Source organism: Peromyscus eremicus, chromosome 6, assembly GCF_949786415.1.
Source record: "Peromyscus eremicus chromosome 6, PerEre_H2_v1, whole genome shotgun sequence".
Taxonomy (NCBI): Eukaryota; Metazoa; Chordata; class Mammalia; order Rodentia; family Cricetidae; genus Peromyscus; species Peromyscus eremicus.
Genome location: NC_081421.1, coordinates 67,165,344 through 67,181,750, shown reverse-complemented (window position 1 = coordinate 67,181,750; position 16,407 = coordinate 67,165,344). Strand labels below are relative to the sequence as shown.

Below are 16,407 nucleotides of genomic sequence, written 5' to 3'. Positions count from 1 at the left end.
AATTACAGAGAGACAGCCTGTTTTCTTTTTTCTTTTTTGTTTTTCAAGACAGGGTTTCTCTGTGTAGCTTTGCACCTTTCCTGGAACTCACTTGGTAGTCCAGGCTGGCCTAGAACTCACAGAGATCTGCCTGGCTCTGCCTCCCGAGTGCTGGGATTAAAGGTGTGTACCACCACCGCCTGGCTCGACCGCCTGTTTTCAAACAACCAAACTCAGCAACATTACAGGTACTGCCAAAAGCTCATGTGAAAGCTAACCTGACTCCAAGGGAAATGTTATATTTAAGGAGATTTAAAGAAGCTATCGTATCATACGGCATGCATTTTCTATTTATAAAGCAGATGTTAAATTTGTGGTCAACTTGTAATAAATATAGCCCTCAGGACTTGACAGAATTAATTATAGCTGTTCTAGAGGCCAGTCCACAGTTACAATGGAGAACCTGGTTTAAAGAGGAGGTTAAAACAATTGAACAATGATACAGGGCTACAGGTGTGGAAATTACCCATGATCAGCTTCTTGGAGAGGGCAATCATGCTGATATACAAAGACAATCTTTATATGATAACTAAACCCTAATTCTATGCCACATGGCAGCCATGAATGCATGGGGCAGAAATGAGTAAGCAAAAAAAAAAAATTTGAGTCATTTACCAAAGATATACAAGGCCCCAAAGAATCCTTCACAGATTTCTTACAAAGGTTGTCTTCAGCAGTAAATAGAACAATGCCAGTTCAGAAGCTAGACAGATAATAATTGAATGTTTGGCTTTTGAGAACATGAATGCAGCATGCAAAAGAATAATTAGGCTATTAAAGTCAAGATCAGCATGCTTGGAGGATTGGAATAGGGACACAATTAATATTGAGTCCCATGAACATGATATGTGGATAGGAGGGTGATGTCAAAAGCTTTGAGGAAAAGGAATAATGTCAGAAGTTTTAAATGTGGTAAAAAAAGGTCATTTGAAAAGAGAGTGTAAACAAGGCATTCCTAGAAACATTGTTTTCAAGGAACAATGGCAAGAGACTGACCATACCTTCTGAATTATGCAGAAGGTGTAGTAAGGGTAAACACAGGACTAAGGAATGTAGATCAGCAAGGGCCAGAGGAGGTAATCCTTTGCCTCTGCTATTGGGAAACTCCCTGGGAGGCCTCATGCAGGCCCCATGACAAATTCAGTTCAGAACTTTCCTGCCATTGTGGGAGAAACCACTTCTCAGAGCAATTAAATAACCAAATGCAAAAGATAACACCACAGCAGTAAACCCCAAAGAGGAGAAGTACACACATACTACCACCAAAAGATAACAGGAATGAACAATCACTGGTCATTAATATCCCTTAATATCAATGGACTTAATTCATCTATAAAAAGACACAGGCTAACAGAATGGATACAAAAGTAGGACCCTTCTTTCTGCTACATACAAGAAACACACCTCAAATTCAAAGATAAACACAAAGAATAAAAGGCTGGGAAAAGATTTTCCAATCAAATGGTCTTAAGAAGCAAGTGGGTGTAGCCATCCCTAATATCCAGCAAAATTGATTCAAACTAAAATCAATCAAAAGGATCAAGAAGGGCATTACATACTCATCACAGGAAAGATCCACCAAGATGAAGTTTCAATTCTGAACACTTATGCCCCAAACACAAGGGCACCCACATATGCAAAAGAAACATTACTAAAGCTTAAACCACATATAAAACCCTCAACATTAATAGTGGGAGACTTCAACACCCAACTTTCACCACTGGGCAGATCTACAAAATTGAAACTAAACAGAGAAATAAAGGACTTAATTGATGTTATGACACAAATGGACTTAATTGATATCCACAGAACATTCTATCCTAACAAAAAAAAATATACCTTCTTCTCAGCACCCCATGGAACCTTCTCTAAAATTGACCACATACTTTGCAACAAAGCAAATCTCAACAGATACAAAACAATTGGAATAACCTCCTGCTTTTCTATAAGACCACCATGGTTTAAAGTTAGATTTCAACAACAATAAAAACTACAGAAAGCCTAAATCTCATGGAAACTGAAAAATGCTCAACTAAATCACCAATGGGTTAAGGAAGAAATAAAGAAAAAAATAAGAGACTTCCTAGAGATCAACAAAAATGAATATACCACATGCCCAAACTTATGGGATGCTATGAAAGCAGTGCTAAGAGGAAAATTCAGGGCACTAAATGCCCACATAAAGAAATTGGAGAAATCTCACACTAGTGACTTAACAGCACACCTGAAAGCTCTAGAACAAGAAGAAGCAAATTCACAAAGGAGGAATAGATGCCAGGAAATAATCAAATTGAGAGCTGAAATCAATATAATAGAAACAAAGAAAACAATACAAAAAAATAATGAAACGAAGTGTTGGTTCTTTGAGAAAACCAACTGATAGACAAGCACTTATCCAAACTAACCAAAAGGTAGAGAGAGAGCATCCAAATTAACAAAATGAGAAATGAAAAGGGGAATGTAACAAATAACACTGAGGAAATCCAGAAAATCATCAGGTAATACTTAAAAAACCTCTACTCCACAAAACTGGAAAATCTAAAAAGTGGATAATTTTTTGGATAGGTACCACATACCTAAGTTAAATCAAGATGAGATAAACTATTTAAATAGACCAATAACCCCAAAGGAAATAGAATCATTCATTAAAAGTCTCGCAACCAAAAAAAGCTCAGGACCAGATGATTTCAGTGCAGAATTCTACCAGATCTTCAAAGAAGAGTTAATGCCAATAATCTTTAAAGTGTTCCACACAATAGAAACAGAAGGAACATTACCAAACTCCTTCTATGAGGCTACAATTACCCTGATTCCTAAGCCAAACAAAGATGCAACAAAGAAAGAGAATTACAGAACAGTCTCCCTCATGAACATTGATGCAAAAGTATTCAATAAAATACAGGCAAGCAGACTCCAAGAACACATCAAAACAATTATCCATCATGATCAAGTAGGCTTCATCCCAGGGATACAAGAGTGGTTCAACATACGAAACTCCACCAATGTAACACTCCATACAAACAAACTGAAAGAAAAAAAAAACACATGATCATCTCACTAGATGCTGAAAAGGCATTTGACAAAATCCAACACTCCCTCATGATAAAGGTCTTGGAGAGAACAAGAATACAGGGAACATACCTAAACATAATAAAGGCAATTTACAGCAAGCCAGCAGCCAACATCAAATTAAATGGAGAGAAACTCAAAGCAATTCCACTAAAATCAGGAACAAGACAAGGCTGTCAACTCTCCCCATACTTATGCAATGTAGTACTTGAAGTTCTAGCCAGAGCAATAAGACAATATAAGGAGATCAAGGGGATACAACTTGGAAAGGAAGAAGTCAAGCTTTCGCTATTTGCAGATGACATGATAGTATACATGAGTCACCCCAAAAATTTGACCAGGAAACTCACAGCTTATAAACACCTTCAGCAACATAGCAGGATAAAAGATTAACTCAAAAAAATCAGTAGCACGCAGATACACAATTGACAACCAGGCTGAGAAGGAAATCAGAGATACAACACCCTTTACAATAGCCACAAATAATATAAAATACCTTGGGGTAACTCTAACTAAGCAAGTGAAGGACCTATATAGCAAGAACTTTAATTCTCTGAAAAAAGAAATTGAAGAAGATGTCAGAAAATGCAAAGAGCTCCCATGCTCATGGGTAGGCAGGATTAACATAGTAAAAATGGCAATCTTACCAAAAGCAATTTACAGATTCAATGAAACCCCATCAAAGAACAATACTCATCCTCATATGGAAAAACAAAAAACCCAGGATAGCCAAAAGAATCCTGTACAATAAAACAACCTCGGGAGACATCACGATCCCTGAATTCAAGCTCTTGTTTAGAGCTACAATAATAAAAACAGCTTGGTACTAGCATAAAAACAGACATGTGAAACAATGGAATCAAATTGAAGACTCTGAGAATAATCTGCACATCTATGAACATATAATTTTTGACAAAGTAGCCAAAACTGTATTATGGAAAAAAGAAAGCATCTTTAACAAATAGTGCTGGCATAACTGGATGTCAACATGTGAACGGCTGCAAATAGATCCATATCTGTCACAGTGTACAAAACTTAAGTTCAAGTGAATCAAAGACCTCAATATAAATCCAGCTACTCTGAACCTGATAGAAGAGAAAGTAGGAAGTAGTCTTGAACACATTGGCACAGGAGATCACTTCTTAAATATAACAACAGTAGCAGAGACACCAAGAGAAACAATCAATCAGTGGGACCTTTTGAAACTGAGAAGCTTTTGTAGAGCAAAGGACACAGTCAACATGACAAAGCCACAGCCTACACAATGGGAAAAGATGTTCACTAACCCAACATCTCACAGAGGGCTGATATCCAGAATATATAAGGAACTTAAGAAACTAGACATCAAAATGCCCAACCGTCCAAATAAGAAATGGGCTGTAGAGCTACACAGAGAATTCTCAACAGAGGAAGCTCAAATGGCTTAAAGACATTTAAGGAATTGCTCAACATCCCTAATCATCAGCGAAATGCAAATCAAAATAACTCTGAGATACCATTTTACACCTGTCAGAATGGCTAAGATCAAAAACACTGAAACAGCTTATGCTAGAGAGGATGAGGAACAAGGGGAACTCTCCTCCATTGTTGGTGGGAATGCAATCTTGCACAGCCAATTTGGAAATCAATATGGAGCTTTCTTAGAAAATTAAGAATCAATATTTCCCAAGATCCAGCTATACCACTCTTGGGCATATTCCTAGGATTTCTCAATCATACCACAATGGCACATGCTCAGCTATGTTCATAGCAGCATTATTTGTAAAAGCCAGAACCTGGAAACAACCTAGATGCCCTTCAACTGAAGAATGGATAAATAAAATGTGGTACATATACTCAACGGAGTACTACTCAGCAGAGAAAAACAATGACATCATGAGCTTTGCAGGCAAATGGATGGATCTAGAAAAAATCATCTTGAGTGAGATAACCCAGACTCAGAAAGACAAACATGGTATGTACTCACTCATAGGTGGATACTAGATATAAAACAAACAATGACTAGACTGCTACTCACAACTCCAGGGAGGCTACCTAGAAAAGAGGACCCTGAGAAAGACACAGGGATTGCCCAATGACAGAGAAATGGATGAGATCTACATGAGCAAACTTGACATGAGGAGGGGTAATGAAGGGCAAGGGTTGAGGAAAAGAGAGTTTAGTGGAGCATGAGAACCCTGCTAAGTCAAGAACAGTGATGGAGAACAAGGAAAAAGTGACCATAATAAAGGAAGACCCCATGGGAATAGGAAGAAGCAAAGTGCTAGAGAGGGCCCCAGAAATACACAAAGATACCTCCACAATAGACTACTGGCAATGGTCGAGAGATAGCCCGAACTGACCTACTCTGGTGATCAGATGGCCAAACATCCTAACTGTCATGGTAGAACTCTCATCTATGACTGATGGAAGTGAATGAAGATCCATGGCCATGACCCAGGTGGAGCTCCGGGAGTCCAATTGGCGAGAAAGAGGAGGGATTGTATGAGTGAGAATTGTTGAGACCATGCTGTGGGATGGTCTGTATGGCAAATGTGTTGCTGATTAGTCAATAAATAAAACACTGATTGGCCATTGGCTAGGCAGGGAGTGTAGGCAGGACAAGGAGGCGAATAAAGCTGGGAAGTGGAAGGCTGAGTCAGAGAAACACTGCCAGCCGCCACGATGACAAACAGCATGTGAAGATGCCGGTAAGCCACGAGCTGTGTGGCAAGGTATAGTTTAATATAAAAGGATTAATTTAAGCTGTAAGAACAGTTAGCAAGAAGCCTGCCACGGCCATACAGTTTGTAAGCAATATAAGTCTCTGTGTTTACTTGTTTGTGTGGCTGTGGGACTGTCAGGTGATAGAGATTTGTCCTGACTGTGGGCCAGGCAGGAAAACTCTAGCTACAAGACCATGATTAGAAAGAGCACAGGGACAAATAGCCAAACTAGTGGAAACGCATGAACTATGAACCAGTAGCTGAGGAGCCCCCGAATGGTTCAGCCCCTCTGGATAAGTGAGACATTGGGATTAGCTTGAACTGTTTGGGAGGCCCCTAGGCAGTGTGACCAGGACCTATCCTTAGTGCATGACCTGGCTCTTTGGAACCTGGGGCCTATATAGGGACACTTTGCTCAGCCTGTGTGAAGGGAGGAGGGAACTGGAACTGTATGGACTGGATCTACCAGGCTGAGCTGAATTCCCAGGGGAGTCCTTGCACTGGAGGAGATGGGAATGGGGGTTGGGCTGGAGGGGGGTGGTGGTGCAGTAGGAGGGAGGACAATGGGAATCCGTGACTAATATGTAAAATCAAATTAAATTACAAAATAAAAAAAATTTAAAAAACCATGAGACAAAGAGAGAGAAGGAGAGAGGGAGAGAGAGAGAGAGAGAGAGAGAGAGAGAGAGAGAGAGAGAGAGAGAGAAATAGATCAGTGGAGGGTCTTCCCACAGGGAATGTTAACTAGCCCAACCCTGTGCCAATATTTTGTATGAGAGCTATTGGAAGTTTGGAAAGTTGATTTAAGAACAATTTCCTAAATCTGTAATATATCATTATATGGATGATATTTCACTAGCTGATTCAAATGCAGATAGAAAGAATTTTGGAAGAAGTAAAGAAAATTTTGCTTTGTTGGAGATTACAAATAGCTCCTGAACCTGGCAACAAGTCAAGGAAATTGTAAGGATATGTATTACTTGTTTTTTTACAATCAGACTCGGCTACCAGTAGAATGTAACCCAAAGGGTACTCAGAGGAATGAAATCTGGCAGATGGATGTGTTTCACTATGCCTAATTTTAAATATTGAAATATGTACACCATAACATTGATACTTATTCAGGATTTCAGTGGGCAACTGCTCTGAGTTCTGAAAAAGCTGATTTGGTAATCATGAATTTGCTGGAAGTTATGGCCATTATGAGCATACCTGCACAAATTAAAACTGCCAATGTTCCAACATACGTCTCTGGTAAAACAAAATTTTTTTTGCTTATTACAATATAAAGCATAGTACAGGTATACCACATAATCCTACAGGCTAAGGAACCATGGAAAGATCAAATAAAACTCAAAAGGATATGCTAAATAAATAAAAAGGGGTAACAATCTCACCCAAAAATAGACTGTGTAATGGTCTATTAACTTTGAACTTTCACGGTGCAAAAGAGAAAGGAACAACAGCTGTGGAGAGACATTGGATCGTAAAAAAAAAAAACCCCAGAAAATTAAATGAGCCTGTATACTTTAAGAATGTGCAGACCTCAGAATGGAAACCAGGATATGTGTTACATTGGGGATGAGGTTTTGCTTTTGTTTCTACAGGAGAAGAAAAGCTGTGGATACCATCAAAATTGATAAAAGTTCAATTGGAATAAGACAACCTCTTAATTAGAAGAGGTGATAGTTCATTAACCAGCATGACCATCCAATTTAAACTAACTTATACCACTAACAAATCCCTTTTCATTTAATCAGATATAACTTACCAAAAGGGAACCTCCCCAAAGTTAGGTTTGGGGAAGGGTTTTTGATTTTGACTTTTAGGAGAATGAAGGCTCAGGAATCTGAAGAACACTAGACAAATGGACATATTCATCACAGGAAAAATCCATCAAGATGAAGTTTCAATTCTGAACATTTATGCCCTAAATACAAGGGAACACACATATGGAAAAGAATCATTACTAAAGCTTAAATCACACATCAAACCCTATGCACTGATAGTGGGAGACTTCAATCCCCACTCTCACCAAAGGACAGGTTGACCAGACAAAAAACTTAACAGAGAAATATGGGAGCTAACACATATTATGACTTAAAAGGACTCAATAGACATCTATTGAACATTCCACCCAAACAGAAGAGATTATATCTTCTCCTCAGCACCCCAAGGAACCTTCTCTAAAACTGACCACATACTCGATCACAAAGCAAATCTCAATAGATATAAAAAATGGAATAATATTCTGTATTTTATTGAACCACCACGGCTTAAAGTTAGAATTCAACAACAACACAAATTACCAAAAGCCTACAAAGTTGTGAAAACTGAATGATGCTAAACTGAATCACCACTAGGTCAAGGAGGAAACAAAAATGAAATTAAAGAGTGCTTAGAATTCATAGAAAATGAATATACAATATACCCAAAGTTAGGGGACACCAAAAAAGCAGTACTAAGAGGAAAGTTCATAGATCTAAATGTCTACATAAAGAAGTTGACACTAGACACTTAACAGCACACCTGAAATCTCTAGAAGAAAAAGGAGCAAACTCAACCAGGAAGAGTAGATGCCAAGAAATAATCAAATTGAGGGCTGAAATCAAATAAACAAAGAGAACAGTAAAAAGAATCAATGAAACAAAGTGTTGGTTCATTGAGAAAAACAAGATAGACAAGCCCTTATCCAAACTAACTGAAAGACACAGAGAGAGAGTATCCAAATTAACAAACCCAGAAATAAAAGAGAGACATTAAAAACAGACAACAAGAAAATCCAGAGAATCATCAGGTCATACATCAAAAACCTGTACTCCACTAAATTGGAAAAACTAAAATAAATGGGCATTTTCTGGATAGGTACAATATACCCAAATTGAATCAAGACAAGGTAAGCAATTTAAATACCTATAACCCCCAAGGAAACAGAAGCGGTCATTAAATTCTCCCAACCAAAAGAAGCTATGTGTCAGATGGTTTCAGTGCAGAATTCTACCAGAATGTCAAAGAAGAGCTAATATCAATACTCTTCAAATTGTTCCACATAATAAAAACAGAAGGAACATTGTCAAACTCTTTCAGTGAGGCTACAGTTACCCTGATATCCAAAACACACAAAGATGCCACAAAGAAAGAGAAATACAGACCAATCTCACTCATGAACATTGATGCAAAAAATACTCAATAAAATACTAGCAAACGGAATCCAAGAACATATAAAAAAATCATCCATCATGATTTTGTAGGCTTCATCTGAGAGGTGCAAGGTACAAATTCTGTCAATGTAATCCATCATATAATCAATCTGAGAGAATAAATCCCACATGATCATCTCATTAGATGCAGAAAAAGCCTTTGACAAAATCCAACACCTCTTCATGATAAAGGTCCTGGAGAGATCAGGAATGCAAGGAACATACCTGACCATACCAAAAGCAATCTACAGCAAGCCAAAGGCCAACATCAGATTAAATGGAGAGAAACTCAATGCGATTCCACTAAAATCAGGAACAATACAAGGCTGTGCACTCTCCCCATATCTATTCAATTTTGAGTCAAATTAATTAATATTGAGATGAATAAAAAGACATGATATTCACTAAATTAATGTTAAAAGCAACCTTTCAATATCATTTGTTTAAGACTAACACTGGGGTTACTGTGATTAAATAGAAATCATGAACCAGGCATGATGTGATAGTCTATGGCATTGATCAGTGTAGTCTGAAGGCAGAGACTGACTCAACTCTGCCAGTCTGAGGCTACCTTGGTCCATACAGTAACTTTTAAGAGAGCCAGACATGTAGACTGGAAAGCTATCAAAAATGAAAGAAAGATGTAGAAATGAAATCATGATTACCTCTTGAATTCCTGCAAAAACATTTCAGATGCCAAAGCTTTAGAGAATAAACTAGTATTTCACTGCTATTCTGTCCTCTTTAAGAAAGTAACTGGGATGGGATGGATACCTTTCCAGAAGACTGGCATCCTATTTACTGCATTCATAGGGTAGCTGACCACAGTTGGTTATGCCAGTTTACACTTATTCAGGGGATCCAACAGCCTCTTCTGACCTCTGAGGGCACCATATGCTCATGGTGCACAGACCCACCTATGTAACAGGGCCCAGACATTACCGGGGCCTCACACCTAAGTACAGCTGTCTCCATGACAGAAGTACTATACATGATGTAAAACCCAGCATTTCTGGAAAAAAAAAAAAACAGCAATCCCCTGCAACAACGAAAAGGAAGGCTTAATCCATCTAAAGTGCACAGCTCTAGGAATACCTCTAAATGTTCAAACCTTGCTTGAAATACAGTAATATTTTGGCTTCTGTAGTGCCCCTTCTGGCGAATTGTTCTTGTTAACTGAAGTTTGTGAACCCAGAATATGGGTTTTGTGCTAAAAAGCTCACTCTAAGAATGGCTGTTTGCTGCACCAGAATCCAGAATATGTCATGTGGCTGCCAGCTGGTGAATAAAGACTTTCTATTGGCTTAAATCCATGTTAAAGAAGTCTCTTCTCTTCTGCCTCTGTCTCTGTCTCTGTCTCTCTCTGTCTCTGTCTCTCTCTGTCTCTGTCTCTCTGTCTCTGTCTCTCTGTCTCTCTGTCTCTCTCTCTCTCTGTCTCTGTCTCTCTCTCTCTCTCTCTGTGTGTGTGTGTGTGTGTGTGTGTGTGTGTGTGTGTGTGTGTGTGTGTGTGTGTGTTTGTCTCCAAAACTTTCTATGTGTTTTGTTTCTATGTCAGTTTTGTTTTGCTGTATTGATCGTTGTCTTTCTCGGTTGTGTGAACACCCCTGCTGCATAAGACTTGTGCCTTCTCCTGCTGGGGACCTGAATCCTTTTTTCTGGGCCAGGTCCTCCAGAGAACCACCGACCTGAAATAAAAGATCCACCTGTCCGATTCCTGGAATGTGAGACTACATGAACAGTTCTATATTGAGCCCCTGACAGGAGTCTGTTCCCTGATGAGAGAATGCTCCTACTCTGAAGTACCTGCTCCCCTGATCCTAAATACATAAAGAAGAGTCACTGAGTCTACTAGTTAGCCACCTACCAAAGATTCTTAAATGAGGAACCAAACTTTCAGATATCAAAACCAGTTGATTGATTTATCCTGGATTGAGGGATGAGCAGCATTAGAGACAGAATTTCAGGAGAGGTAACCTGGGAATTGCTGAGTAGATTGAATCACTGAAGGTATTGTCATGTCCTCTAGGTTTAGTGAGTCCCTACAGACATGATGAACTGGAGAGAGATGATAGATATGGTGAGCATTTTATTGATCACATACAAAGGGGAACTGTCCCAAAAAGCCCTTCTTTGGTAACGGTTGAATATACTCTGCACCTTTTGGAAACCTGAATACTGTCTCACTTTTAAGGCCCAGCAGTGTAAGCATGCAAATTCAAGTTTAAAGTGGATAGAACTCACCAGTGAAGGATGAAAATCATGAGGTATTGAGAAGGTGAATCTTGGCAGTCAGCAGGATGGAACTGAGAATCACTTAGAATCTTCTCATAGCACACTCTTAAGTGGATCTGGAAGAGTATTGCCAAGGGTTTGGGGAGGGGCAAGACCACCAATGTAAGTTGGTAGAGTTATTCTGGGGAATATGAGTCTGGATTAAAATGACTGCCACATTCAGAGGTACCTGCCTGATTCTGCTTCTTGCCCACCATGTGTGAATTCTTCCATCCAGATCTCCAAGTTGTGAACACTGAGACCCCTGACTGAGAAAGGAAGACACCTCTTCCTGGATCATGTTAGTAGGAAGATTTAGTGTAAAACCCTGAAAAGAGGAAATAACAGCTGTGTAGTAATCGACGCCATCCCTATTTTATTTAAGATGAGCCACAGTAAGCAAAATACACTTGTAGTGGTTATTCTTGTTCCCAACTTATGAAGACATGGAATTAACTAAAACCCTAAAATGGAGGGCACACAAGAGAGAAGTGTTTTCATTCAATTGAAGTAGTTAAGATCCAATTCAAGTACAGACTTTGGAGGTAAAAAGACACAAATATTTAATCCGGATCTCAAGGCCTGAAGACACACACCTTTAATCCAGATCTTTGAGCTGGAAGACACACCCTAAATTGGGCCACACCCTCTGTTGGAAGCATATAAAAGGATATGGAAGCAGGAAGCTCTTGCTATTTGCCTGCTTGCTCTCACCTTGCAGCAAGTCCATCCCTTCCCTGGCATTAAAGAATATTTAGAACTCTAGTATACACTGAAGACCAGTGGACACATCCAACCTCCTAGACTGAGTAAGTACTGGAATATTGTACTTTTCCTTCACAGCTAGCCAATGGGAGATTAGCAGAGATGGAGCCCTAAGTCATTCTAATAAATCCCTTTCCTTCATACACAGAGAGATTCCTTGTATATGTTCTGTTACTCTAGAGAACCTGGCACAACATTTTTGATGTGAGTGTATAAAATTTTCCAAAATATTCAACAGCTGTGTTTAATTGTCAAAATCATTTACCTATTGACCTAAGATTCAATCTAGACAAAAAATGGAGTGATGTAAGAATTCCTAGTAGCACACACTGACTTCTCTGAAATTAGTATTGAAATCTGTATAGAATATATCTGAGATCCAAGTTTCAAGCCCATTCTAACAGAGAATCCAGGAAAAACAAAAACTTAACATCTAATTCATGTCTGTTATTGTTTCACAAGGTGAAGAGAAAACAATTGCTAGTTCTTCATTTTTGGATCGAGTTTAACCAGGAGAAATGGCAGGAGATGGGACCATCCAAAGATGGGACCACACTCAAATCAGCCTTCAGAATTTCTCCTACCTGTGGACCATCAGCAACTTCCATTCTATTGTGGAGGAAAGGCTAGGAAGCCTTAGAAGCCCAACTTTTTCAATAGAGGCCAATGACAAATGGTGTTTGACAGTAAACCCGAACGGACTCGATGAAGTAAGTGCAGATTACCTGTCAGTTAATCTAGTTTTGCTCAGCTGTCTAAAGAGTCATGTTTGGGCAAAGTTCCAGTTCTGGATCATAAGTGACAAAGGAGAGAAAAAGCAAACCAGGAGGAGCCAAACAGCATTTAGGTTTGTGCCAGGCCTTGGTTACGGATTCAAAAAGTACATTCTTCGAGATTTCCTCCTGTCCCATGCACCTCGTCTTCTCCCACATGATCAGCTCACCCTCCTGTGCATGGTGAGCGTGGTCAAATACTCCTTCAGCATCTCTGACCAGAACAGGAAGCCAGGTATTCAAGTTCCAAGATGCACATTGGCAGATGAGCTAGGAGAGCTGTGGGATAATTCGAGATTCACAGATTGCTGCCTGGTGGTATCTGGCCAGGAATTTCAGGCTCACAGGGCCATCTTAGCAGCTCGCTCTCCTGTTTTCAGAGCCATGTTTCAACATGACATGGAGGAGAGCAGAAAGAATCGCGTTGAGATCCCCGACCTGGAGCCACAAGTCTTCAAGGCAATGATGGACTTCATTTACACAGGAACAGCACCAGACCTGGACAGCATGGCAGATACTCTGCTGGCAGTTGCTGACAGGTATGGCCTGGAGCGTTTGAAGGTCATGTGTGAGGATGCCATCCTCAGGGACCTCTCTGTGGAGAATGCTGCCCACACTCTCTTCCTGGCTGACCTCCACAACTCAGGGCAGCTGAAAACCCAGGCATTGGATTTCATTACAGCTCATGCTTTTGAGGTCTCTGAGACCTCAGGCTGGAAGGCAATGGTGGGCTCATATCCCCATCTAGTGGCTGAAGCACAACGTTTTCTGGCTTCTGCTCATCTCCCTTTCCTGGAGCCCCTTTTCAAAAGCTTGAAGCAATCCTAGGACATGGTCAACTGTGACCTTCAATTGTCTCCCTGAAGCAGCATCCAGTGTTGTTACCAATGACATCTCGCTAGACTATGGGATGGTTGGAGCATTTCCAGTGAAACTAGGAAAAGTCAGCATGGTGGCTCACGATTTAATACACCTGAAAATGAGGTGATTGTCAGGTTCAGGGAGGGGAAGTGCTGAGCTATGTTGTATACACTACCCTGTTACTGTAATGGTTTGATTTTTCTCTCCAATGAGTTGAGAACTGGAATACATTTTAGTTGCTGGTCCGAAGCACATTACAACAGTGTTTCTTTGGAGCAACTTGTCTGTATTGGACTGAGCAGAAAATATTGTGAAGGACTCAGAAAGAAGAAAATAAAGTGAATATTTGGTTACACGAGAAGGGAAGAGAATTAAGGTATTTTTCTCCAAACTCAGTGTGTGGGACTGGAGACATAACTCAGTTGGCTAAAGCAATTGTTATTCTTGCATAGGACCCTTGTTCAGTCCTCCTCTTGTCTCCATGGGCACATCCATCTCTGTAGGCTCTACCTACCCAAGTAAAATATCAAATGAATAAAAAATTTACAATCAGCTTGTGGATTCCAGTGGTGTTTCTGTTTGAAGAATGCCATTTTAGTCCATCCAGCGCTGCTCAGCTTTGGAAGTGTGTGCAGAAATCACACACACACACACACACACACACACACACACACACACACACACGTCAAACCCCAGTTTGCTCATGGATCTCTCATCCATTTCTCTGTTGTTGTTGGGCAATCCTTGTGTCTTTCTTAGGGTCCTGTTTACTAGCCTCCTGGGAATTGTGAGCTGCAGTCTGGTTATCCTTTGTTTTACATCTAGTATTCACTTATGAGTGAGTACATACCATGTTTGTCTTTCTGAATCTGGGTTACCCCACTCAGCATGATATTTTCTAATTCCATTGAGTTGCCTGCAAACCTCATGATGTCATTGTTTTTCTCTGCTGAGTAGTACTCTATTGTGTATATGTACCACATTTTCTTTATCCATTCTTCAGTTGAAGGGCATCTAGGTTGTTTCCAGGTCATGGCTATTATAAATAATGCTGCTAAGAACATAGGTGAGCATGTGTTCTTGTGGTATGATTGAGCATTCCTTGGGTATATGCCCAAGAGTGGTATAGTGCAATTCCTTAAATGTCTTGAGGGAGGCTGATTCCCAATTTTCTAAGAAAATGCCATATTGATTTCCAAAGTGGGTGTCCAAATTTGCGTTCCTACCAACAGTGTAGGAGTGCTCCCCTTGCTCCACATTTTCTCCAACATACGCTGTCTTCAGTTTTTTTGATCTTTGTCATTCTGAGGGGTGTCAGATTGTATTTCAGAGTTGTTTTAATTTGCATTTTCGTGATGATTAAGGATGTTGTGCAATTCCTTAAATGTCTTTAAGCCATTTGAGCTTCTGTTGTGAACTCTCTTTTTGGAACCTGGTGCCTATGCTGGGCCACTTTGCTCAGCCTTGGTGTAGGAATGAGGGGACTGCACTGCCTTGGCTGAGTCTACCAGGCTGAGCTGACTCTGCAGGAGAAACCTTGCCTTGGAGGAGGTGGGAATGGGGGTGGATTGGAGGGGGGAGACTGGGGGCTTGGAGAACAAAGGATGAGGGGATGCATGGCTGATATGTGAAATTAAGTGAGTTATAAAATTATATACATATATATATATGAAACTAGCAATAATACATAAAAAAACATGCAAACACCCGCCCCCCAGACACAGAGACAGAAACACAGAGAGAGCAATACTCAACTTCATATGGAAAAGAACAGATACTCAATTTCATATGGAAAAGAACAATATTCAACTTCAGATGGAAAAAAAGAAAACTTAGGATATCTAAAATAATCCTTTACAGTAAAGCAGTTTCGGGAGGCATCACCATCCCTGACATCATTCTCTGTTATAGAGCTATAGTAATAAAAAAAAAAGCTTGGTTTTAGCATAAAAACCGAATTGAAGATCGATAACATTGGCTTCTGGTGAGAAAGTTCAGTCAACAAGCTACACTTGTTCCATTCCTGGAGTGAGAAACTATATTAAAAATCTTGTAATTGAGATCCAGGCAGGAGTCAGTTCCACATTGAGAGAATTGCTCCCACTCTACAGAAGCATGCCCATGGAAGCTCAGGACTTACAGGTGGAGCACTTTTCTTACAAATGGGGGTTCTTGCAGGAATTGTCTACCTTCATTACAAATGACATATTTGAGGGAAGGGGTTTTCTGCCACCCTGGCCCTAAACACATACAGAAAAGTCACAGAGGCTACTAGTTAGCCACCTGCCAAAGGCTCCTAAATGAGGAACCAAAAATTCAGAGATCAAAACCAATGGATTGATTTATCCTGGATTGAGGGATGAGCAGCATTAGAGCCAGATTTCAGGAGAGGTAGGCTGGGAACTGCTGAGTTGATTGAATCACTGAAGGTACTTCCCAGTCCTCTAGGCTTAGTGAGTCAGCTTATGGATTCCAGTGGTATTTCTGTTTCAAGACGACCATTTTAGTTTATCCTGCTGTGCTCATCTGTGTAAGTTTGTGCAGTGCTTCACTGTCGCATACACACACAGACACACACACACACAATCAATGAGACAATACCTAATGAAATTCTGTTACACTCAGATATTGGTGCTTAGTACAATGGATATCAGCTGGGATTTCTTCAACAGCTGTTGGGAGCAGATACTGAGATCCACAGCCAAACATTAAGCAGAACTCAGT

The 16,407-nt window shown here is 40.0% G+C and overlaps 1 protein-coding gene across 1 annotated transcript; it reads left to right on the top strand.

Moving 5' to 3' along the window:
* Positions 1-12,567: 12,567 nt before the first annotated feature.
* Positions 12,568-13,650, top strand: LOC131913787 (speckle-type POZ protein-like). The gene has a single exon (XM_059266570.1). It carries the CDS (start codon positions 12,568-12,570, stop codon positions 13,648-13,650), a length of 1,083 nt encoding a protein of 360 aa, XP_059122553.1.
* The last annotated feature ends 2,757 nt before the right edge of the window (positions 13,651-16,407 follow it).

Coding starts and splice junctions, on each gene's coding strand:
- LOC131913787 (XM_059266570.1), top strand. CDS start 12,568: ATGGCAGGAGATGGGACCATCCAAAGATGGGACCACACTCAAATCAGC.